Below are 26504 nucleotides of genomic sequence, written 5' to 3' on the forward strand. Positions count from 1 at the left end.
CCATGTATACAGCCTTCTTTCTTGATTCTTGAACCAAGTGTTAGCTATGATTAACTTATCCTCTGTGCAACATTCTACCAGGCGGCTTCCTCTTTCATTCCTTAGCCCCAATCCATATTCACATACTACGTTTCCTTCTCTTCCTTTTCCTACTGTCGAGTTCCAGTCACCCATGACCATTAAATTTTTGTCTCCCTTCACCACCTGAATAATTTCTTTTATCTCATCATACATTTCATCAATTTCTTCATCATCTGCAGAGCTAGTTGGCATATGAACTTGTACTACTGTAGTAGGCGTGGGCTTCGTCTCTATCTTGGCCACAATAATGCGTTCACTATGCTGTTTGTAGTAGCTTTTTATTCATTATTAAACTTACTCCTGCATTACCCCTATTTGATTTTGTATTTATAACCCTGTATTCACCTGACCAAAAGTCTCGTTCCTCCTGCCACCGAACTTCACTAATTCCCACTATATCTAACTTTAACGTATCCATTTCTCTTTTTGAATTTTCTAACCTACCTGCCCGATTAAGGGATCTGACATTCCATGGTCCGATCCGTAGACTGCCAGTGTTGTTTCTCCTGATAACGACGCTCTCCTGAGTAGTCCCCGCCCAGAGGTCCGAATGGAGGACTGTTTTACCTCCGGAATATTTTACCCAAGAGGATGCCATCATCAATTAATCATACAGTAAAGCTGCATGCCCTCTGGAAAAATTACGGCTGTAGTTTCCCCTTACTTTCAGCCGTTTGCAGTACAACAACAGCAAGGCCGTTTTGATTAGCGTTTCAAGGCCAGATCAGTCAATCACCCAGACTGTTGCCCCTGCAACTACTGAAAGGGCTGCTGCCCCTCTTCAGGAACCACACATTTGTCAGTCCTCTCAACAGATAACCATCCGTTGTGGTTGCACCCATGGTACAGCTATCTGTATTGTTGAGGCACGCAAGCCTCCCTACCAATGGCAAGGTCCATGGTTGATGGGGAGGCCGTCCATCTTATGCCGTCTAAACTCTATCCACCATTGAGGGTTACATCTGGCGACTGGAGCATTCTACACCAGCCCTGTTGAGTCAGTATGCCGAAGCTGCCGAATTACTGCTAAACAACCGGCACAATATGTTGCTTTGTCGGTACGCCTGCCGACTGATGTCAGTGCCCAACCACCCGTCATATTTCTCCTTTGACGACTCTCTCGACCGCCAATATGGGCTGTATGTCTCTGCCCTGTTACCTTCTGGAGTTCGCTTTCGTCGCCTGCTTCAGCAACTTGATTTTACTCTCCCTACTACTTTTCGAGTGGGTGATAGGCCGACGCCACCTTGGCTCCAGGCTCAGGTTCGCGTTCACCTTGAACTCAGCACGCTCCCAAAGGAGAGGACCGCGGATTCGATACACCGCTCGAGGTTTGTCAAACTTCGTTCAAGGCTCACTAATAACGTCCTTATGTACACAGATGGCTCCAAGGCTACTGCTGGCGTCAGATGTACCTTTGTCATTGGGGATGATACCTTTCAATACCGGCTCCTTGACCAGTGTTCAAGCTTTACAGCTGAGCGTTTTGCTCTCTATCAGGCCGTTCAGTATATCCGCCGTCACCATCATTCTCCATATGCCATCTGCTCTGATTCTTTGAGCGCCATTCAGAGTCTCCGTGACCCATATTCGGACCACCCTCTCGTGCAACGAATTCAACGGTCCCTTCAGTCGCTAGCTGATACCGGCGCTCGTATCCTTTTTTTGTGGATTCCTGGCCACGTTGGTGTGCCTGGGAACGAAGCTGCTGATGCTGCAGCCAAGGCTGCTGTCCTCCTGCCTCGGACAGCTTCCTTTTGTGTCCCATCAACTGATGTTAGTGGGGTTCTTTGTTGGCGTGTTGCATCATTGTGGCATGAGGCTTGGTCCTCTCTCCATGAAAATAAGCTTAGGGCCATCAAACTGATCCCGACAGCTTGGATGACCACCTCATGCCCTTCCCGGCGAGAGGGGGTCATTGTGGCCTGGTTGTGGATTGGGCATTGCCAATTTGGCCACCGCTACCCGTTATCTGGTGACCCCGTCCCGCAGTGCACCTGTGGTCATCCATTGACGGAGCACCATGTTTTATTGTCCTGTCCTCATTTTATTCACTCTCGTGTTGTCCTGTGTCTGCCGTCTACCTTACAGGAACTTTTAGCTGATGACGCTCAAGCAGCTGCTCGTGTCCTTAGTTTTATTACATTGACGGAGTTGTCCAAAGAGATCTAACTCTTTTATTTTGTTTATCTGCGTCTTTGTTGCCCCCTAGTGTTTTTCTACACTATTAGTGTGACTGAGCGCTAATGACCTTAGTAGTTAAGCGCCCTAAAAAAAACCCTTAGGTTCAGACTTCTGATCTGTTGACTCACTGCAATGACCTGCATGTGCCTTGCAGAACATTTAGGCTTGCCAACCATTGATGCGGCGCTAGAGCTAAATGTCCTTGGGCACGATGGTGATGCACTTGGCATGGGTGAAGCACAGGTTGGTGTCTTTGAGGAGACCAATGCAGCAGGCCTCACCGGTTTTCTGCAGTGCCACGACGACGGAACTCTGGAATCGCAGGTTGGTCTTGGAAGTCCTGAGTGATATTGCGTACTAGATGCTGGAAGGAAAGCTTCCTGATGAGCAACTCGGTTCTCTTTTGGTAGTGGCGGATTTCTCGCAGGACGATGGTTCCCTGCCTGCAGTAGTGCAACGTCTTCATGCCCCCAGTGTTGGGCACGCACTTCCTTATCACCTTGGTGGCAAGCTGTTTGTGCAGTGCCTTTCGTATCTATAATTCTATGATGACTGTTGGATGAAGAAATTTCGTTGGGGATACACAACCAACATCCGAACTCTTATAGGAATCAGATGTCTATGCGTAAGGGGTTTATTTGATGGGGTTTGTTGTGGTGTGGCTAGCAGGAAGCTGGGAGTTTGGGTCTGAAGGAAAGTGTGTTCAGGTAGTTCTCACTGTTGTATAGCCATAGTGCCCTGTGCGGTTAGAAGTCATTATTTCCTTCGCCTCTCTTTCCAATCCCATTTCCTTTGCATTACTTAACTATGATGCTGGTGTCAGTTGTTCACAATGTTGGGAACTAATAGATGGTGCTGGTGTTGGTACACCACACCCCCATAAATAAAGAAAAAAAGAGTTGTCTATTTTGAGGTATAAAATCTCTGCTGGATCGAAATGGAACCACACTTTCCATCCCATCAGGGTGGCCACAGTCCCTTTTGTGGGTACATACGTGGCCTGCACGGGGCCCCAAGCTATTGCAGTCTTGTTCCCTTTTCCAGACTGCATTATAGTCCCTGTTCCTCTCCTTCCTTGTCCTTACTCCTTTCTCCCGGCACCCTCCTTTCCCTCTTGGTGGACTTCTTTATATCGTCCTGGCTATCCTGCCGGCTTTGTTTTGGTATTTGCTATTGTTTAGTTTGCTGTTTCCATCTCCTTTTCAGCATTTTTGGTCCACTTGGTGTTTGACAACCATTTCCAACATTTTCCACTTGGTGTGAGTCATTTGGGGATGAACTCCCAACCTAGTTTCCGTGGTGATGGCTCCTCTCCCCCTCCCCTCCCTTTTCCCCGTGCACCCTTGACCCCCTTCCTGCTAGGTCACCAGCACGATAGCCAGTCTGTGTGGCGGGGCTGTCAAGTACCCACTTGGCTGAGCCCCCTGACAGCACAGGGATCACACTGCTAGTACCTGAGCTATTAATGCCTCGTGTGTGCCAAGGAGTCGATGCTCATCACTTTGGGGCATCAGAACTCCCGGCAATGGCCGCTGTGCCAGGCGGCCCTTGCTGGGTGGCGCCCACGGGGCGAGCCCCCGGTTGGAGTGGGTGGTACGAGGGCGGACGTCTTGCACATGAAACGACAAAAGCTTCAACATCCTGGCCATTCTGTGGCCGTCTCTAAGAGTGATAGAAATCATGACACTCCTTCTTCTGATACTTCGGCCTTCCCGTCCCTGGCCACCCCCTGGGAAGAGGGTCAAGCTCGCTGGCTGGGGTTGAATTCTTTCCCTCAGTATCTGGTTTGTACCACGACAGATGGCAAAAGTGTTGCTACGACCAAGCCTTTGTTTTTCGTGGAGACGATTGAAGATAAGTATGGTGAAGTGGAATTAATGAGTAAAATGTGGTCTGGTTCTTTGCTCATAAAGACATCTTCTGCTGCCCAGTCTGAAGCCCTGCGTGCTTGTGACCACCTCAGTGACATCCTAGTCTCCGTCACACCCCACCAATCTTTGAACTTGGTACATGGCATCATTTTCCACCAGAATCTTCTCCTGCAAACTGCTGAAGAGCTCTGTGCAAAACTCTAGTGGCGAGGAGTCTGATCTGTCTGCCGTGTACAGCAAGGCCTTAAAAACAATCATACCGATACAGGTGCCTCTATTCTGGCCTTCAAGTGGGATACCTTCCCAGAGAAGGTAAAGGTGATGGTGTATTGGTGTGATGTGAAACCTTGCATTCCACCACCGATGAGATGCTTTAAATGCTTACGGTTTGGACACTTCTTCCCGCGGCACCAATGATCCCCTCTGCAGTGACTGTATGGTACTGAACGGGCGCTGAAGACCTTGCTGTCGTGCGCCCATGAAACCCTTCTACTACTACTGCAGTGACTGTGGGCGCCCCCTCCATCAGAGGAGTGGCTGTGCTCTCCCGCCAGTGTGCGTAAATTGTAATGAGCAGCATCCTCCACTGTTCCATTAAGTTTTGGGTGTGCAGCCGCAAGAAATCTCCTCCTTCTTCTAATATTTCGGCTGTAAAACGTTCAGCCATCTTCAGAGTGAGCCGAAAGACTGCCGCTCCAGTGCTTGCTTCGTCCCTTTATACTGTTGTACTGCGCGACTGCGCATGGGGCCACCACAGATGCAAATGCGCCAGAGACGTTGGTCGGCGGCTGAGACGTGCATAATGCGCGAGTTGTATCTATGACTCCGCAGTTGATCTTTGTTGGCATATCGATATATCATTGTGAGCTGCACTGTGACGACGTCTTTGCGAGTTTATTACAGCAAAGGCCGGATTCCAGGATTTAACAAGATTGAAACCACTGTCTCTATTAATTAAGTTCGTCGCCAAGCGAATTTCAATTGCCTCCTTTACTATCGAGTCCCAAAATGACGATGTAGTTGCCAAAATTTCGACGTTGTCATACAACATACTGTGACCATTATCAATACAGTGCTCTGCCACGGCAGACTTGTTAGGTTGTAAAAGTCATGTGTACCTCTGGTGTTCTGTACATCTATCTTGGACAGTACGAGTTGTTTGTCCGATGTAAGAGAGGCCACATTCACATGGAATTTTGTAAACTCCAGTTTTTCGGAGCAACAAATCATCTTTGATGGAGTCCACGACTGCAGCTGTCTTAGGTGGAGGACGAAAAATCACTTTTATTTTGCACGTCTCAGCCGCCGACAAACGTCTCTGGTGCATTTGCATCTGTGGCGCCATGCGCAGTCGCGCTGTACAACAGTATAAAGGGACGAAGCAAGCACTGGAGCGGCAGTCTTGCGGCTCACTCTGAAGATGGCTGAACGTTTTACAACCGAAATATTAGAAGAAGAAGAAGGAGATTTCTTGCGGCTGCACACCCGAAACTTAATGGAACAGTCTTTGCGCCGCCAAAACTTGAAGATTCACGTCAAGTACCTCTGCGGGGAGTAGATGGTTTTGTGTTTTCGACGATTGGATAAGCTTCGACACTTGAGAGCGAGATTACTGAGATCTTTAATTTTTTTACTAAGGTGCCGTGACCAGGGCATAATTCCGAAGTTTGCCAGATTAGTACATTTTATAAAAACAACGTCTATGAATAAGATTTTAACAAAAGCTGGCTCTGCTATTGTTAAGGAGAGGATCCACTTTACTCGCCGAAAATCAGACCTGGTTTCTGAAGAACTGTATTGCCTGCACCTGATGATGCCTGTGGAGATACCCTACGATTCTTGGAATTGGGTTGATCGTACAACTTGGGCCAAATCAGACTGGATCCGTGAGGTGGCCACATCCCGAGAGACTGCAGAATTTAGTCGACTGAAGACGACATCGCAGCAAGAAACTGTTAGACGCCCTGTTATTGACAGGTAGAGATTTGGACGATGCTACGATGATGGTTTTGAGTAAGGGACTGAATTTTGCACCCACGCCACAGGTTCTGCCATTGCCTTCGTTTATCAGCGCCATTGAAGAAGCTGTTCGACCACTTCCCTCTGATTCAGCAGAGGAAATAAGACGTGAAACATGCCGTGCAATTATGAAGGCTCGCCCAGCAATATATCTGTGGATATATCTCTGGATACTCAGACGGTGGTACTCCCAGCAGATAAAGGTAATGCTACTGTTTTATTGTCTCGGGACGAATACCATGATAAAATGTAAAATTTATTGAGTGATAGCATGTACCGGAAGATCAGCAGGGATCCCACTAATCGAGTGGCAAAGAAAACTGTTTCGCTTCTGAATGATTCTCCCTTTCCACCAGAAGTTGTTTGGAGATTGAAACCAAGTGGTCTGGTGCCTCCTAGACTTTATGGTCTACCAAAGGTCCACAAGAAAGAAGTTCCTCTACGCCCCATAGTGAGTAACATAGGCTCTCCGACCTATGACATTGCCAAACATCTGGCATCATTGTTGAGGCCTCTTGTGAGAAAATGTACTCACCACATAAGAAACTCGGCTGACTTCATTAGTAAACTGAAATCATTGAAAATGAACCCGTCTGATATATTAGTTAGTTTTTATGTGGGGGCTTTATTTACAAAGGTTACCCTTCCAGAATCTCTACAACTTATTGAAAGAAGTTTTGACAAAGAGATTTCGGCTTTATTTAAACATGTTCTGACCTCCACAAATTTCTTATATAACAACGAATTTTTTGAACAGACGGACGGAGTCGCCATGGGTAGTCCCTTATCCGCTCTGGTGGCCAATTTATTTATGGGGGACTTCGAGGAGAAGGCGCTTGAATCTGCTGACTTGAAACCCACGGTATTCTGGAGGTATGTTGATGACACCTTTGTAGTTTGGCCCCATGATGAAGACAACTTGCAAGACTTTTTAAGACATCTGAACTCCCTCCACGATCAAATAAAGTTCACAATGGAAATTGAAAAGGAGGGGTGCCTTCCATTCTTGGATGTTCTGGTTTGGCGCAGAGAGGATGGCACTTTGGGACATGAATTGTATAGGAAGCCGACACACACCGATCTGTATTTACGTGCAAATAGCTGCCACCATCCTGCCCGGACAATGAGTGTTCTCTGAACTTTGACTCACAGAGCGCATATTATTTCTGACGAAAGCAGTCTGCAAGATGAACTTTCCCACTCAACAAAGAGTGTTTGAAGACAGTGGGTACTCTCCACAACAAATACAGAGGGCACTGAAAATGAAACCGAAAGAGGCCACAAAGAAAGCAGAAGAAGATGAAGAAACCTTTAAATCGATGGCCTTCCTGCCATATGTGGGTAGCCTCTCATCAAAAATAGGACGCATTCTCGGCAGACACAAAATAAAAGTTATTTTTCGTGCTCCACCTAAGACAGCTGCAGTCGTGGGCTCCGTCAAAGATGATTTGCTGCTCCGAAAATCCATGTGAATGTGGCCTCTCTTACATCGGACAAACAACTCGTACTGTCCAAGATAGATGTACAGAACACCAGAGGTACACATGACTTTTACAACCTAACAAGTCTGCCGTGGCAGAGCACTGTATTGATAATGGTCACAGTATGTTGTATGACAACGTCGAAATTTTGGCAACTACATCGTCATTTTGGGACTCGATAGTAAAGGAGGCAATTGAAATTCGCTTGGCGACGAACTTAATTAATAGAGACAGTGGTTTCAATCTTGTTAAATCCTGGAATCCGGCCTTTGCTGTAATAAACTCGCAAAGACGTCGTCACAGTGCAGCTCACAATGATATATCGATATGCCAACAAAGATCAACTGCGGAGTCATAGATACAACTCGCGCATTATGCACGTCTCAGCCGCCGACCAACGTCTCTGGCGCATTTGCATCTGTGGTGGCCCCATGCGCAGTCGCGCAGTACAACAGTATAAAGGGACGAAGCAAGCACTGGAGCGGCAGTCTTTCGGCTCACTCTGAAGATGGCTGAACGTTTTACAGCCGAAATATTAGAAGAAGGAGGAGATTTCTTGCGGCTGCACACCCGAAACTCAATGGAACAGTCTTTGCGCCGCCAAAACCTGAAGATTCAGCATCCTCCACGTTCGCCAGCATGCCTGGTGTATATGAAAGAGCGATGGATTCAAGAGTACAACACCTTAGATCGACTTACATACACCGAGGCTTGTCAAAAGTATGACCGGCTCCATCCTGTGCTTATAACTTCTACTTCTGCTTCAGTTACGTCCATTCCCCCTCCTACCACCTCCTCTTCCCAGCCCCGCCCCGTTCACCCCACACCTTCCGCATCACCCTCACTCTCCCCCTTCCCCTTCCTCCCCCCTCCCCATCAGTACCCATACCCACCCCTTTGGGTGCTGCTCCCCCTCCTCTGCTGGAGAAGCACTCCCCTTCTTCAGCAGCTGCCAGTACTTGAGCTCCCTCTCGGGACTCCTCTACTCGACACCCTCCTGAAAGACGATCTGCAGCTCCACATCGGCCACAGATTCACGGCCGGTGGTCGCCAAGATTGTCAGGTGTAATTCCGTGCCCGACCTCGCTGCAGTCTGCCCTTCTCTTCCTTCACAAGGGAAGAAGTAGAAACACAAGAACAATGGTGAGGCACCTCTGGCACGCTCCAGTGTCTTACCCCATCATTATTGGTGATGGATGGCGACTCAGCTACAATCCATTTGCTTCCCATTTGGACTCCAGCTTGAGAATCCTCCAGTGGAATTGTAATGGCTATTTGCGTCACCTCCCAGAGTTGCAGCCCCTTCTTTCCTCCTGCTCTGCAGCATGCATTGCTCTCCAGGAGACCCATTTTGTCAATTCTTACTCACCCACCCTTCATGGGTTCAACTGAAACCGAATTGGCCCCTTGTGGGCTTCTGGTGGTGTTTGCACCTTGGTCTGCAAGGACATTGTTAGTAAATGGGTTCCCCTCCATACCACTCTGGAAGCAGTTGCTCTCAGGGTCCATCTGGCCACTCCAATCACAATCTGTAATCTCTACCTCCCACCTGACAGGCCACCCACATCCCTTGCCCTGACAACCCTTCTTCAGCAACTCCCTTCTCCCTTCCTGCTTCTAGGGGACTTAAATGCCCACAACCCTCTTTGAGGTACTCGCACATCTACTACCCTGGGCAGGACAGTTGAAGCTGTTCTGGCAGGGCTTGACCTCTGTCTCCTAAACGCTGGTGCTCCCACACACTTTAGTGTGGCACACAGCAGCCCCAGCCTTCTTCCCTCCATTCAGTGGGGTGTCCATGATGACTTATTTGACAGCGATCATTACCCGATTGTTTTGCCCTTCAGTATATCTCGCTCTATCACCCTCCCAGGTGGGCCTTCTCTAAAGCTGATTGGGTTGCCTCCTCCTCTGCTACCATCCCCCCTGTAATATCACACAGGAGTATTGATGAGTCTACACAGACTTTGACTGCCGCCATTCTTTCTGCAGCTGGTTCAGCCATCCCTTCTTCCTCAGATTGCATCCCCTCCCATACTGCCCCATTTAGCGTGTGGGAATTCGCCAGCGCTCTCACCCTTTGTCCAAACACAACAGTCTGCTAGCTCCTTGAACACCTGGTGAGTCGGCAGCTGTTTTGGATCCTTGAGTCCTGCAACCTTTTGTCATTGACTGAAGGTGGTTTTCGCTGTGGCCGCTCTATGGTGGATAATTTTGTCCACCTGGAGTCTGCTATCCGGTCGGCTTTTGCCCATCGGCATCATCTCATTGCAGTCTTCTTTGTCCTGCATAAAGCCTAAGACACCACCTGGCGCCACCACATCCTCACCACCCTTCACAAATGGGGCCTTTGTGGCGCTCTGTCCATTTTTGTCTGTAACTTTCTTTCTTGTCGCTCTTTCTGGATCCTCCTACAAAACTTCCCATCAGCAAGAAATGGGGTTCTGTGCTGAGTATCCCTCTCTTTCTCATCGCCGTTAATAGACTGGTGGTGGCTGCTGGGCTGACAGTGTCCCCCTCTTTTTATGCTGAGGATTTTTGTATCTACATCGCTTCCTCCATCATGGGCACTACAGAACCCCATCTACAGGGGGCAATCTACCGGGTGCAATCTTGGGCTCTCTCCCACGGCTTTTAGTTTTCGGTGGCCGAGTTGTGTGTCAAGCATTTCTGCTGTCGCCGTACAGTCTATCCCTATCTGGACCTGTTCCTCAGTGGCCAATCCCTCGAGGTGGTGGACACCCATTGCTTCTTGGGTCTGGTCTTCGATGCCCAGTTGACATGGCTCTCTCATCTTTGCCAGCTGAAGAGGACGTGCTGGTTTCGTCTCGGTGTTCTTAGATGTCTGTGCAATATCACCTGGGGTGCGGACCACTCTGTTGTCCTGCGATTGTACAAAGTTTTGGTCGTCTCGGGGATTCCACTGCTGCAAGTTTTGCATCAACAACAGCTGATATCTTACGCGCTCTGCATTTACTGCACCGCAAAACACCCTAATTATGCCTTTATCCTGACATGGAGATCAACCTCCTGTGGCGGCGGCCACGATGTGCGCTTACCACGTCTGCCCGCATTCAGTTGCTCTTTTCTGAGCTGCAGCAGTTCCCTTTACTGCCTCTTTTCTCTGCTTACGCACGTACCCCTCCATGGTGCGTCTCTTGGCCACAGTTTTGTCTTGATCTCTCCATCAATTCAAAGGATTCTGTTGCTCCAGAGGCCCTTCGCTACCAATTCTACTGTCTCCTCAGTTCATTCCAGGGTTCAGAAGTGATTTATCCTGATGGCTCCATGGCTGCTTGTCACACTAGTTATGCTTAGACCTATGCGAGACACGCAGAACTTTGTTCCTTGCCAGATGGCTATAGTGTTTTTACTGCAAAATTGGTAGCCATCTTGCGTGCTCTGGACCATGTCCACTTGTGCTCAGGACTGTCCTTCACTATCTGTAGTGACTCGTTGAGCAGTTTGCAAGCTATCAGCCAGTGCTTCCCTTGCCACCTGTTGGTCATAGCTATCCGGGACTCCTTTTCTCTCCTTGATCAACTTAGTTCTCTGTCATTTTCATTTAAACCCCAGACCATGTTGGGATCCCTTGCAATGAACTTGCCGGGAAATAGACTTTCGCTCGGCATCACGTCGTCAAGTTTTACAACGTTGGAATGCAGAATGGCACACTCTTTCTTCACTAAACAAGCTCAGGGCGTAAAGGATTCTACCACTATGTGGCGGTCCTCCTTATAGGCCTCTCGTAAAGCCTCTGTCATCCTTTGCTGGCTCCGCATCGGCCATACTTGGCTGACTCGCAGTTATCTCCTCTGTCGTGAGGACCCCCTCTCTGTCGTCATGGATCATTGTTGACTGTGGTTCACCTCTCACTGGACTGTCCCGACTTAGCTGCCCTGACAGTCTTTTAGCTTTTCTGATTCACTACCCCTGGCGTTAGCTAACAATGGCACAGCAGCTGGTCTAGTTTTACAATTTCTTCGTGATAGGGGTTTTTGTCGCTTTATTTAAGGGAAGGACCTTCAGCCTTATTGGTGGGTGAAGGGGATGGCAGGCCATCTTGCTTCTCCCTTCACCCCAATTGGACTGGCTCTGACTGGGCTTGGTGGTTCATTCTCTGTCTTCTCACTCCTTTCTTTGGGGTCTGTTTTATCTTGAGTATCTATCTTGTCTACCTGTGCCTCTTCCTTCATGCCCCTGTCATTAGTCACTTTCTTTCCCTCCTCTCTTCTTCTGCCTTCTTCCTTCCTTCTCTGTCAACAATTTGTAGTTTTATGGCCATTGTAGTTCCCTCTTATAGTGGGGGTTTTATCAGTTTTAGTTATTCTAAGGTCAGAGGGACTGATGACCGCGTAGTTTGGTCCCTTTTTCCAATCCAACCAACCACACTTTCCATCTGTAATGAATTTCTGTTGTGGAGGGATGCTGATGGATCAGCCGATTCTGTGATGTAGCTGCTGGACCTGGGTTAGCTGCAGCTGGTTGGTTTCCAGGAATGTGGCACTACTCTGTGATGTACCGGTGTCGATGACTAAGGTGTGGCAGGTGTTCTGTGTTAGATGGTGGCCTGGGTTTCTGTGGTGTCTTTTCACTTGAGTGGGATGGCTTCCTCTGATCAGTGGACACAACTGTATCTTCCCCTTCAATATGGAAAGGAAGCATCTTATTATTATGTCCCATAACTGTGTATGAGCCTTGGTAGGGTGACAATAGTGACCTGCATATTGGGCCAAGGAAATCTTCCAAAAGGAAATCTTGAGTAGAGTTCAGAGTGGAGGGGGGGGGGGGGGGGGGGGGCTTGGCTTAGGTTGTGCAGTTTGTAAAAACTCGCCTGGCATACACAGAGGTTCACCATACAGCACCTCCACGGAAGAGGTCTGGAGGTCTTCTATTAATGCACTGTGCATTCCCAACAGCACTTCTGAGAGTGTGTAAAATTACAAATTTCTCATATGGCACATTATAGCAACCTTTGAGGAATCATGTAAGCACACCATTTGTGACTGTGTGAGGTAACACAGTCTGTGCCATTTTAAGAAATATTTCTGCCTCTCATTGCTGATATTGGTCGGAGGTCACTTGCTGGGGACAGCTAAAATGTGAAACCCAACTGCAGGTAAATGTGTCCACCACATTCTCAACAGTTTGTTTCCTGTTAGAGTACTTCTGGCCACCTGGTGTATCTGTTGATCAGAGATATGCACGACAAGCAGTTACATGTGACTGGGATTGGTCCTACCAATTCTGGGTGGATGTATTAGACCTGTGTTTCTGGGATGTCCGATTTCCATGTTCACATTTCCATGTCTTTATTTAATGTTTATCTTCACTTGTTGGACATTCGCAACAGTACTACATGTTGATGGGAGCTGTGGACATGAATGACTGCACAAACAAACAAACAAATACAAACTACTTTTTGGTCAAACAACAATATTGGTCGTATAATACAAATGTAGTGTTAGCTATTGTGGGACTCGCATTGTGTATTGTAGATTACCCAAATAAATAAAGTGGGGGCATACAGAGAAACAATGGAAATATTGTTCTGCAGCTGTCCTCTACATAACATATTTTCAAGCAAACCTATACATTAGTGAAATTAAAGCTTTGACAAATATTGTTGTTTATTGCCCTAGTCTGTATAACAAAAATTACACCTCATTAGATAGATATCATCTTGTGCTCCTTCTCACTATTTTTGACTTTGATTTCCACTTTCAAACAGTAAATAATAGGTGTACATCAAAGCATACGTCTATGCGTTGAGAGGAGCTGCATGAAATGCATTGACTTGCAAGATGGCAATGCACGAAGCTTTCACGGACTACAGTAGCAGCATCTTATTGTAAGGTCTATCACAAAACCCTAAGAAATTCTGGTCACGTCTAAAGGTCATCAGTGGCATCAAAGTCAGTGTCCAGATAATCCATGTAAGACAGAAACCGAAGCAAAACCAAAAATGGTGAATTTAAGGTTTGAATGTTTGTGTACAAAGGAAGATTAAAGACTACTGCTCCAGTTTTATTCTCACTCTACTTTGAAGAAATGGTAAACGAGTTAGTGTCGGTGGTGTTGAGAAACAGCTGACTTATCTAAAATTGAACAAAGCTCCAGAGCCCATCAATCCTTATCAGAGCCTGTCCAGAATTTGTGGCTTCTTCTAACTATAATATATTGTAGATACTATCTAGTTTCATTGGGAATATTAGATGATATTCAGAGCTCAAATGCAGTTTGGTATATTGGATAGAATGACCTCCTCTATGCCAACCAGCACTCCTGAAATAATCATTTGTGAAAAACCTGCCTCACACTTTTTCATGTGGCGCCCCGAAATTGGTGGTTGAAGGCAACCACATACACATTGTTTCTTGCTTTTGAAAAGCATTTGACTCAGTACAACACCAATTTTTACTAACAAATGTGCAGTTGTATTGGGTATAAAATTTGTGACTGGATTAAGAATTTATTGGTAGGGAGACAGAACATGTTATCTTTGATGTGCCATAGACAGATACAGAAGTAATTTCAGCTGTGCCTGAAGGAAATTTATTGGGACATTTACAGATTTAATAGTAACCTCAGACGTTTTGCAGATGATGCAGTTACGAGCTGTGCAATATGATCTGTGAAAGAACTCCACAAATATTCAGTCAGAACTTGGTAAGAGTTCAAGGTGGCCCAAAGGTTGGCAGCATGCTTTAAATATTCAGACTGTATGGCTACAATATCAGTGAGTCACAAACGGGAACCAGCAACTCATTTAATACCTGGGTGTATTAGTTTGTGAAGATGTGAAATGCAGTACTTCATTGTTGCTTAATGCATCATCTGCAAAAATTCTGAGGCTACTATTGTTTGCCAGGTCATTAATATAAAACATGAACAGCAAGGGTCTCAATACACTTCCTTAGGGCACACCTGAAGTTACTTCTACTTCTGTGAATGACTCTGCGTTCATAACTTACTGTTTCCTTTCTCTTATTTTGCTCACTATCAGATGGTATGTTGATTCGTAGACATTTAAATAGGACTGAGCGAATGAGAAGTTGATCAGGGTTTTTATGGAGTTGTCATAAAGATGATCAAATCGGGGTAAGCATCGTCATCGTCCTCTTCAGTTCCAATATGGGTTTGATGCAGCTCTCCGCACCACTTTATCCTGTCCGACTTTCTTCGTCTCCAAATAACTATTGCAACTTACATCCATTTCCACCTGCTTACTATACGCGTCCATTTGTCTCCCAGTACAGATTTTAGCCCCCACGCTTCCCTCCATTACCAAACTGACTGTTCCTTCGTACCACAGAATGTGTCTTGTCAACCAATCCTTCCATCCTGGTCCGGCACAAATTTTCATTGTTGTCATTCCATTCTACAGCTGACGGTAGTCATTATTCGCAATTGCGAATTCGTGTAATGTGTTTCATAACGGCTGTGGTCGCCACAATAACACAGGCACTGCAATATCGTAATCCTTTAATGAGTTAAGTTGTGCCATAAATTTTGCTTTTCCGTGATTTTACTCAGAACCTCGTCATTAGTTATTCAAACTACCTGTGTGATCTTCAGCATTCTTCTGTAGTACCACATTTCGGAGCTGTTATTCTCTTATTGTTAGAACTGCTTGTTGTGTGTGTTTCACTTGTGTACAAGGCTACGCTCCAGAAAAATACCTTCAAAAAGGATGTACTAACACTAAAATTCATAATGGATGTAAAACAAATTCTTCTTTTGGGAATGCTTTTTTTCCCCATTATTGCCAGTTTGCGTATCTCCACTTCAGCCATAATCGCTTGTTTTGTTGCCCAAGTAACAAATGCCATTTACAACTTTTAGTGTCTCATTTCGTAATTTGATTCTCTCGGCGTTGCCTGATGTAATTCGACTAAATTCCGTTACTCTTGTTCTACTCTTATTGATGTTCTTGTTACAATGTCTTTTCGAGATGCTATCCGTTCCTTTCAACTGTAGCTTCCCTTTCCTGTCCTTTAATTCTTTGTAACTGCTGTTGGTTTCTATAGAAGTTGTACATAACATTTCAGTCCCTGTATTTTCTCCAATTACCTTTAAAATTCCAGAATGCAGTCAAGTTAACGTTGACAAAAGCATTTCTCTAAACCTAGAAATGCTATAAATGTAGGTTTGCCTTTGACCAAGCTGACCTCTTAGTTGTAAATTAGTATTACCACAAGAGTTTCCACATTTCTCTGGAATCCAAACCGATCTTCCTCGAAATTTGCATCTACCAGCTTTTTCATCCTTCTGTAAATAATTGTCACTAATTTGAAAGCATGACTTACCAGATAGTTTGGTAGTATTCACACGTGTCAGCACCTACGTTCTTTGGAACTGGAATTAATAAAGGAGATGTGAACAGGTAAAATGGATACAAGTGAAGATGGTAAGATTGTGAGTAAATGGAAGTAGTGCTTCTTGATTGTGGCTCCAGAACATCACTGTATCATCTATGAAACCTGAACCACATAAAGCTTTTAGAATTTTAGGTGGCTATAACAAACTCATTTAGACAGCATGTTAACAGGTTGTCGTGTAGGGGTAACTTGTGGGTGTTTATTGTTACTCATTCCACTGCCTGTATCCACCCACGTTTTTCTAGTGTGTTAATTATATCGTGTTGCCTTTTGTTATACTTTATCAGTTGTATGGTACTCAGAATATCTGTAACCTTCACTTTAATTGGCATTTGTATCTTGCTTTATGCAGCAAAAGAGATTGTTGCACAAATTAAACATTAATTCTGAAACGCTTAGTCAATGCCGTGTGGCTCCTGTGAAAATACTTAATGGCTGTGTGTTTCCTTTATTTTTACCTTTTGTTCTGTAAATTCTTTCATACTCATGATGTAAGTGTTTTCTCACTGAAACTGTTGTCCACATTGTATCTGTGTCTTTATCTACCTACCTCAGATTCTGTGGGACCATGTGAGCCACAACCATTCGGTTGCGGAACGAGTCGGTGCTAATTATAAAATTTATGAACAAAATAATTAATAAAGGATAAAATGTGAACGTATATGAATAAACAACACATTATAAAGAAAAGTTCTCAAACTTTTGGGGGAAATCTTGTACAGAGTAGGAGGCATGTGGAACAGGGAATTCTTTTAACTTGGATTTGAATGCTTGACAAGATGTTGTAATCACATTATATAAGGTTCTTGGAAGTTTTTGCATAGTTAACTTTTGAATATTTAAGAAGCATTAGTTTCGAATTTGTATTTAAGGCTTAAGCAATATCCTCCCCTGTTGTGTGAGATTGTAAGGTTTCCTTGTTTGTTTTGAAATTAAGCTACCTGTTCTACAGTTGATTAGTAACAAGAAAAATTTTCTAATTTCAGCTTCCACATGGAGGTAAATACTCAAAGGAGTACATCCTGAAGACACTAGCAAATTATGTTGCTCCTCTTGTGTTCAGTCCCTTGTCGGTAAGTGTGATGTATTTTAAGGTGGGAAGTGCTCTGAAAATTTCTCTTCCATTTAGGGATTACAACAATTGGGTTGAAGGTGGTACCACAAGATAACTGTAATGAATAAATGTCACATACCTTAAAAACCTGAGTAAGTTAATGGAGTTATAGATTGTCTAATATACATGCTCTGTGTAGTATAGCTATAAAATTATTTACTAATTCATGAATGAATTACTACAGGCCACACACTTTAACTTGGCCCATCTCTGATTGGCAAAGGCGGCCGACTTCATGCCACTCCCAGAATGTTTACGCTCATTTCTAACCTTAGCTGGTAATAGCACCGTACCAGTAGTAGCCATTATTAACATAGTATTGATCAGTGTGTGTGCACAGTGATTGTTAATATTAATTATAAAAATGAGTGAAGAGGCTGTACTTGTGCTTCTATTTGCTCAATTGCTGAAATATTAAAGTGACGCTTATTTTCGTATCCCTTCTGTGAAGCATTAATCCGTTACATGCTCATATCTTTTATAAGCTGTAGGCTGGCTGCCCTGGGAGTAGGAAGAGGAAGAGGAGGTGGAGTTTGAACCAACAGGCAGTGCACTGCAAGATGATTAAAAGTTTCCACTCCCAGTGTCGTCCGGTCAGGGGCCAACTTAAAGTGTATCTGTTTTGAAAAGCAATTATGTGTGATGTCAGTAAATATATTATAATTGGTAGTTATAATTTCACTTTCAACAAAACCATGAAATGAGAAAAGAAGTAAAGAACAGATAGTGCTCAAAAAATAAGCTGTCAGAAAAAGAACACCAAAACTGACAAAAATAGCTCAAATTTGGCCATAACATAAAAAAGATTTTCCTGACCCTACCTATAAAGTGTGTGCACTAATACTGACTTCCATGGTATGGTGGTGCCTTATGTTACACTTGGATTAAAACAACCTTGTAATTGATCTTTCAGTAGGTCAAATGGTAATGTCCATCTGCAGACTGACAACAATTGTTTCTCAATTGCTACTTGCTATTTGCATTGTGAGTTTTGCAGAGCATCATTGAGTCTGTCTTGTTGCACACTGGCGACACTGCCCCGTGTCAGTGTGATCTTTCAGTTGCACAGCTATTTTCTTTGAATTGTAGATAATAGCCATTTCTGCGTAAGATTTAAAATAAGTTGCATCTGCTCCTTTTCGTAATTGTCACCAGTCCTTTTCTTTCACCCTTCTTCCTTCCCCTTCAACCCTTCTTTCTGCCAGGAGCGGGCTCTGGAAGCTTGCATACATGATACCATTGGTATGTGTGTTCTCCTGACTCCACATATTCATTCGTTTAGAAGTGAACTTTTCTGTATTCTAGATGACAGCGTAAAAATGTATGCAGTGAGATTTTTACATTGTATCGAAAAGTCATCACTAAGTAGTTGAGTTTAATCTGTCCTTATTAGACCAGTTGTATTGAAAGCATAATTCCCTCAAGAAAACTAAAAAAATTAGAGAGAGAGAAAACAGCTCATCACAAGCAAAAAATTTTAGTACTGCCAATAGACTTATTTAAAAGTTAAAACTCTGTTCCTAGCTTTTGGGAAGTATTAGTTCCTTCCTGAAGGAGGAAAGAGATAAAGGCTGGGGAAGGTTACAAAAGAATGTGCTCTGGCTCTTCAAACGTCATCTCTTCCACTCCTTTCCTCCCTGCCTCTCTCTCATCCTGGGGTCTGAATGAACTTTCCCTTGTAAACATCCCCCTTTCCACCATGTGGAAGAAACAGACAGTTCTGTTTCCCCCACCCCATCCCAATGTGGCTGTTGGCAGTGGATATTAGACAGATATTTTTCCACAGATGTGGAGAACAGATTACAAAACAAAAGTGAGGGAACAAAGAGGAAGAGGGGGCTTGTTTGTCATTGGTCATCACTTCAGCGCTTTGCAACTTAGTGACTTAACTGTAATAGTTCAGTATGAAAGTAAAATAGGAATGTTAGTAAAATCAAAAGCCTAATTTTTCTGTTTATTTTTTGTGTTGCTTGAGTAATGATTACATAGTGCACAAGTTTAATAGCACAGTCTCAACATACTTGTGTTGAAATTTAAAATGATAAGTTAGTAAGTGGTTTAAAAATACCCCAAAATATCTAAATGTTTGGAGTCTGGCGTGAGTTTCATGACAAGAAAGATAAACATTGTCCTTGGATACTGTAAGTTGGAGACAAAAAAGGTGTGCAGAATAACACTGGTGAGTCCACTGTTATCCTGTGAATTAAGAACTTAAAGGATAAAAATTCTGGGGATTGATATGTTTTCTGACTACCATTATGATTTTGGGAAAGCTACTACTTTACTGCTTAATGTATTTGTGAATTTCTCAACCACATGGTCTTAATGTATAAGCAGTGTAGATCCAAAACAGGGTTGCTGAAATGGGAGGTGAAACTCTAAAGTAAGTTAACCACTCCAGATGTATATTAGGTAAAGCTTTTGAATGCAATGCAGTCCCAAATCGTAACTACTTGTCCATTGAGGAGCACATGCTGCACACTTGGCCTGGTTCGGGAGACCTAAAATGATTTTGTACATGTTCTGCAATTGTGATGCCACCACTGTTAATACTTTAATTTATATGTGAAACACCATGTTTGCACAGTGAGAGATTATAGCTTTTTTCTGAGTGAGGGGGTGCAAATATGTAAAAGTGGGTGGCAGGATGAAGTTTGATGATACCTTCAGTTCTAGTTGGTGTCGTATAGATATTAAATATAAACACACCATCATTATTACAGGGCATTTTTTCAAACTATTACGTGGTTTTAAACCTAAGAAATTAATACTTTTGTAGATTTTATACTCAGTAGTGAGGGACCTGAAAAATTAATATTTGCAATCAAGTAAATTCTGTCTCAAAATGCGAAACTGGGTGAGGTGGAAACAGTGGCTGGTGCACTGGACTTGCATTTGGGAAACTACTGAGATTTAGGTTTTCCATAATTTCCATAAATGACTCCAGAAATATGCCAGCATGTTGGCTTTGAAAAAAGAGATGGCAAATTTCCTTCGTGTCCTTCCTGAAGCCAAGATTATGCTCCATAGCCTCAGTGTCAACAGGATGTTAAATATTAGTTTTCCTTCCAACCTTCCTTCCCTTGGTTAGGACTTGTGTGTCAAGGTCCTAATTTTATTAAGCTGTTTCTGGGTAGTCCATAAAATTAAACTAATTTATGCAACATTGTCAAAACCCTTATCTTGTTATCACTGCTTTCTTTCTCAAAATGCCTTTCAGTGACCCGATTATTCCATGGTCATCAGCCAACACTTATCAAGTCAGTGGCTTAGCCATCTGTTAGATATTTCACGTTGTTTATCAGATTTTCCGTGTATATCATTGGCTTTGTGTGTGTTATGTTCACTGAGAACCTATGTGCAAGAGTTAGTGAGGCCAGCACAATGTTATGTAAGGACAGTGGGCAGTTCACTATGGCAGAACATCCTGTGCAACAGTATGGATGTAGCTTTGTGTTCTTAACTCTGTGTCCCTCCTGAATTATATTATCTCTTCTCTTTAAAGTCATCCCATATATTTCCATTAATTTAGCTGTTTTACTTGTTATTGAGCTCCGTAGCTGTGGATTATATTACTTTAAGAAATAATCAACCAGACACTTTTTATGCATTATTATTTATATCAACACACATTTATAGCGTACGCCCTTGAATTGGCTTAATACAGGGTGTATACACTCCAGAAAAAAACATAGGAATTTTTTCATCTGGGAAAAACTCGGAATTATTCATTGTTTTGTTACTCTAACAAAAAATTTTACTTGAACTCACTACTGCTGAATAACACAGTAGCAATCAAACATAAACAAGAGAAGAAATCCAAAATAAAACTTCAGCAGCATAAATGCACCATTTACATCAACAATACAGTGCGCACAAACTGCTTTCATGGAGTGTGGCATTACAACTGTTCATATTTCTTACAGGTTGTGAGAAAAGTTGCAAATGGAGGTTTGAGAAGTATTACTTTCAAAGTAAACTTCCTTTTACGTGTGAGAATGTGCAGGGAATTTCATAAATCATGCTGCGTTAAACTCTCATTCAAAATGTGACACATGAAGGACCAGCCACGTTGAATAATTTCTGGCCTAGAAGACAAGCAATTTATGCCATTATTTAAAATTTTACTGGCACATTTGTGTTTGATATGTCTTTAAAAATACCAAGTTTCAAGATAGGTTTTTCTTGTTTATTTTAGTTCTTTTATAGATTACAAATTATGCAATAATGATGGCAAAAAGTATAATTATCTTTCAAAAATAGTGTGAGGGGGTTCGTGAGCGATTTCACACAGAATTGGTTTTCCTGGGGAAAAGTCAAAGAACTCGATGAAACATAATCAGCCAAGGAATCCACAAAATGTTCGGTGCACAGCAGTGAAATTCATAATCATGCTCGTCAGAAACACTCAGCTGCTATGATTTGAGCTGTACTCTTAGGAGCTTGCCTAACCTCAACCTTGGGAGAGGGGAGTGGGGGAGACAAAAAAATGTTTGATGACCAATAGTATATGTGAAAGCTTAGCTTTTCTTGTAGCTATACTGTATCTATGTTAAATTAAACCATTAACTTTTACTACTTGTGTGTTCGAACTATTAACACTCATTTCGCTATTGGCTGATTACATCATCTATCTTACGCTCTAAATATCTGCTGTCATTGGCTGGTGAGATCCTGTGACATGAGCTATGATTGGCTGACAAAAGCACATTGCACAGTGCAATCTTGATTTCATAATTTTGGAAGCTACCACGCTGCATTTGGTGGAATTTGTATTTATGCTCTGATAATACGAAAATATGCAATGTACATGTTGCCACACATCGGGAGCTTTCCAAAATGTGGTTTTTTTGCTGTTTTTCATTTCTGAAAGTGCCAGGAAGTTCTACACGTGTGTGTAAAACCTTTATTGTTCATAGGATAAATAAGTTTTATAGCTCTGAGGGAAATAATAGTTTTACTTAACACAAAAAATTGTGCTTTTACCTGTGGTACATTGTATTTTCATCCAGAAAAAGTGTGTTTTTAACTGGGGAAAAGTGTATTTTTAACCAGAAAAAAAATCTGGGAATTTTTTTCTCGTCAGTATATACGTCCTAAAGTAGCACATTGTTTCAAACATTGACAGTGATTTGGGTGCTACAGCTGCCCAGTAAGATATAACAATTTCATTTATCTACTACACTTCGTAAATTGTGCAGAAGTAGAGATGGTTCTCTGTCAGAAGGCACTAGCCCAAGTTGCTCTTTGCCTGTTTTTTTTGGAAGGATGTTGGCGACCTGTTGTCGCCAGTAGGTACTGTGAAAGAATATTCAGAATTAGTTATTCATTTCTGTAAGTTACATTCAGTGTCTCGACTTGCTGTTTGTGCAGCTCAAGGTATCTGTATCCTGTCCGGCAGCTGCAGTGGTGGTTTGCTGACTATGTTGACTACAGCACTGCCCATGCTGTGGCAGTGACTGAATGTGGTGCATGTATTGGACATACACATGCTGATTTTTGATGTGCTCTGTCCTCTCCCGCTCACTTTCATTCTTCTACAGCTGTTGTACCATGATGCGATGAATGTTGCTGTGTAGTGCGATGATCTTGGCCTGTCATTCAGATAGGCCCTGGCCAGTCTGTCAAGGTATCAAGCATGCTGGTTTTCTGACCCAGAACGATAGGGAAGAACCCTGGGTCCACCCATGTGCAACAGCAGCAGGATGTGCTGTTCAACTCTGCGACTGGTGATTACGGAGAGGTTGCCGTCTCTCCCATCACTTTACTGTAATCAGGGAAATAAGTGCGAACATAATGTGCGCCGTGGTCCATCTGACTGCCTTAAGAGCTAAAATGTTTACCTGCTGTCACCTGTCATGACAGCATAGGTCTTAGCATTCCAGAGGTATCAGCAGTTATCACACTGCTGTGCTTTCTAGACAACTTTGTTGTGTAATAGAACTGTTTCATAAAAGCTCTTGGTACGTGTGGTTGTGTTAGCAGTAGCGTTTCTTTCATCATGTTACAAAGGTGATGTGATCCTGTCCAGCTCCTCTGCCCTACTACATTTCTGCAGAGGTTCAGTGTCTGGCTCGCCAGAAGCGTCAGTGTTGTGTTCTCCTCTGATCCTCTCTTGGTGGTGAAATGTCATTCTTCGCTCCCACCTAGTGTCAACATAGCGGTAATGTAAACGAGGTAGCTTCGCTCTCTTTGCTGCCTTGTAGAAGGTTGGCATGCAACAATATTTATAACATATTATTCCTTGTAAATGTACTCTTGAAGTGTAGTAGATAAACAAAATTGTTGTTTTGCACAGGGAAGCTGCAGCATGCAAGAAACAGTCAGTGTTCTAAATGATGTGTTAATTTAAGGTTTAAATATATATCATGCAAATTGAAGGTGGACAAAAGCCAGCAACACATAGTGGCATATGTAAAAAGGTGGCTGGTCATTGTATTTCTTAAGTAAATCTTACATTTTCTTGTAGCTGTAACTCGTAACAGTGGAAATTGCTACATAATATCTCATTTTTTTATCTTTTTCTTGTTCATGTTCTCCTTGTGCTCATATTTTGCTGTACCTTTTGTCTGTGCTGTTTATCTTTGTCCTATGTTTTCTTTTATTCTCTTATTTTCTCCTCCCTACTTAAATGTCGTCTATATTTAAGTTTTTGCAGAAATATTTCTGTGTAGTATTTCTCGGCATCGGGTCACACAAATAGTATGATCTGTCTTAGCTTCTTATAACAATGTAGATCCTGCAGCCATTCAGTCTGATGAGCCACATTTAAGTAATCAGCAAAAAGGTATTTTTGAATTTCTTGTGATAAACGAGATCTTTGAAAAAAAGATCACTGACTTCAAAATAGCACTATAGCATAGCAGTGCAGTTATTTGGCTGGTATGCTGGAGATTGTGGGGTCAGACTCCTTTGGATGCAATCTACTTTTCTTACATCTTTATTAAATGACTGCAGTTATTACTTTTCGTTAATTAACAATTTGGAGACCAAGCCTGAGCACAGCTTCGGGCACAATGCTGTGTTCAAAAGACTGGGCCGTGATTTTCTCGACAGTGATCCACCTGTCACTTCAAAGCTCGACTCATTTCATACGAGATCAGTGTACTGGTGTCTCGCCATGTGTCCCTTGACAGGTGTTGCCTTCTGTTGTTAATTTATGGAATTGTTTCAAAACAAACGTTAGTGAACATAACAGCTGCTGTTGTGCATGGCTGAAACGATATTTGATCAAGTTGATGTAATTTTGCACATTTACTTATTAGGGTTTTGCAGTATGCTATAATTCTGCTACAGAGACATGTTTGTCATGCAGTGAGCAAGAAATTTTGGAAGCTCAGGAGGAAGAAATTGCTCAATAACTCCCCTTGCAATTTTTTTTAGAAGGGTTATTAAACTTCCTGTCATTGTTTTAAAATTTGAAGTCTATCAAAGAACTGAAATAAATCATGACACATGGTCTTTTTTTTAGTATGTACTACTCTTGAAGATTATCAATTATATATGTGCCAGAAACACTTTAATTAATGGCATAAATGACCAGTTTTCTAGGCCTGATGACATTCTTATAAGTGGCTGGTTTTCAGAGTGTCAGTGGGATTAAGTATAATTTTTTCATTTGTAATTGTTTACCTTCATTTTAATCATCATATTAACATTTTTATTTGCTTCCATTTTTTCTTCCAGCTATTCCTCCTTTTTTCCTATTAGTTTTAAAATTTTTTAGTAGAGAATTTACCAAACTACGTTCACAGTAATTCTGTTATTCCACTCTCAAACAGTGTGTGGATAAAATGAACACCTGTTTCTTTCCGTGTGTGCTCTGATTTCCGTTATTTTATTATGATGATCATTTCCCCCTGTGTAGGTTTGCATCAACAAAATATTTTAGCATTTGCAGGAGAAGATTGATGATTGAAATTTTGTGGGAAGATCCTGCTGCAACGAGAAACACCTTTGTTTTAATGGCGTCTGTCCTAAACCTTGTATCATGTCCATGACACTATCTCCTGAATTTCTTGATACTACAAAATGTGCTGCCCTTCTTTGAACTTTCTTGATGTACTCCATTAAGCCTATCTGGTAAGGATTTCACACTGCACAGCAGTACTCCAATAGGGGATGTACAATCGTAGTGCAGCCAGTTTTTTTTAGTAAATCTGTTGCATCTTCTAAGTGTTCTGCTAATAGAATGCAGTCTTTGGTTCACCTTCCCCACAAAATTTTTATGCGTTCTTTCCAATTTTAAGTTTTTCGTGTTTGTAATTCATAGGTATTTAGTTGAATTTATGGCCTTTAGATTTGATAGATTTATTGTGTAACTGAAGTTTAACAAATACCTTTTAGCACTCATGTGGGTGGTGTCACACTTTCCATTATTTAGGGTCAATTGCCTATTTTTGCGCCATACATATATCTTATCTAAATCTTTTTGCAATTTGTTTTGATCTTCTGATGACTTTACTAGATGGTAAATGACAGCATCATCTGCAAACAACATAAGAGGGCAACTCAGATTGTCTCATAAATCATTTATACGGATAAGGAACAGCAGGGTACCTATAACATTACCTTGGGGAATATCAGGAATCCGTTCTGTTGTACTCGGTGACTTTCCATCAAATACTATGAACTATGACCTCTCTGACAGAAAATCATGAATCCTGTTGCATACTTAGACGATGTTTCATAAGCACGCAATTTGATTGCAAGCCACCTATGGTTCCATTTTGAAATTATTTACAGTTTTTATGACTGTAGTGGATCACAAGAAATTTTGACCGTACAGGTAGTTCCGAAATGGTGATGCAGTTGCTGGTGACCATTCCTTGTAATTCATCATCAGTTGGGCTGTTGAAGGAAAAAGGGGGTGGGGGGGTTGTAAGATACTAGGGAACTAAACTGTATACACGAGCTACGCAGTTGAATATGTTACGTATATATTTGATTTTATACGTTATTGGTGGATGGTGAGAGCATGTAACTGTGAAAAAAACAGCTTTGTTTATAATGTAACTTTCAGTTACTGGTCACAATTTTCTCATTTTTTATCTTTACATGAATGGTGTAATAGATGAAAAACTCACTTGAAAATGAAACAAGCCATGCAAAAGGTGAATAAAAATAAAATTGTGACTAGCTGCAGCAAAAGTTATTCTGAAAACAAAGGGTTCGTTACATAGTAACTTATCAACTGAGCAAGCCAGGAGAAGCAATCACAGTGTGTGAGTGTATCCCTACTTTAATTGTTGTATCTTAAGACTACTATGTAATCTGATGACCTTTCAGGTCAAAAAATGTTTTGTCTTGCTGTCTTTACTTTCTGTAACAATACTTCATTCACTTCGAGGGATTCCAGACTATTGGTTAAACA

At 42.6% G+C, this 26504-nt stretch overlaps 1 protein-coding gene across 1 annotated transcript in view; it reads left to right on the forward strand.

The window, feature by feature from the left end:
* Positions 1–26504, forward strand: part of LOC126106809 (nuclear RNA export factor 1-like) — a 140548-nt gene that overhangs the window by 30777 nt on the left and 83267 nt on the right. Inside the window, exon 4 of the mRNA XM_049913202.1 lies at positions 17004–17090. Within this exon, the coding sequence (XP_049769159.1) occupies positions 17004–17090 (87 nt within the window). The remainder of the gene's footprint in view (positions 1–17003; positions 17091–26504) is intronic.

The sequence above is a fragment of the Schistocerca cancellata genome, chromosome 10 (assembly GCF_023864275.1).
Source record: "Schistocerca cancellata isolate TAMUIC-IGC-003103 chromosome 10, iqSchCanc2.1, whole genome shotgun sequence".
NCBI lineage: Eukaryota > Metazoa > Arthropoda > Insecta > Orthoptera > Acrididae > Schistocerca > Schistocerca cancellata.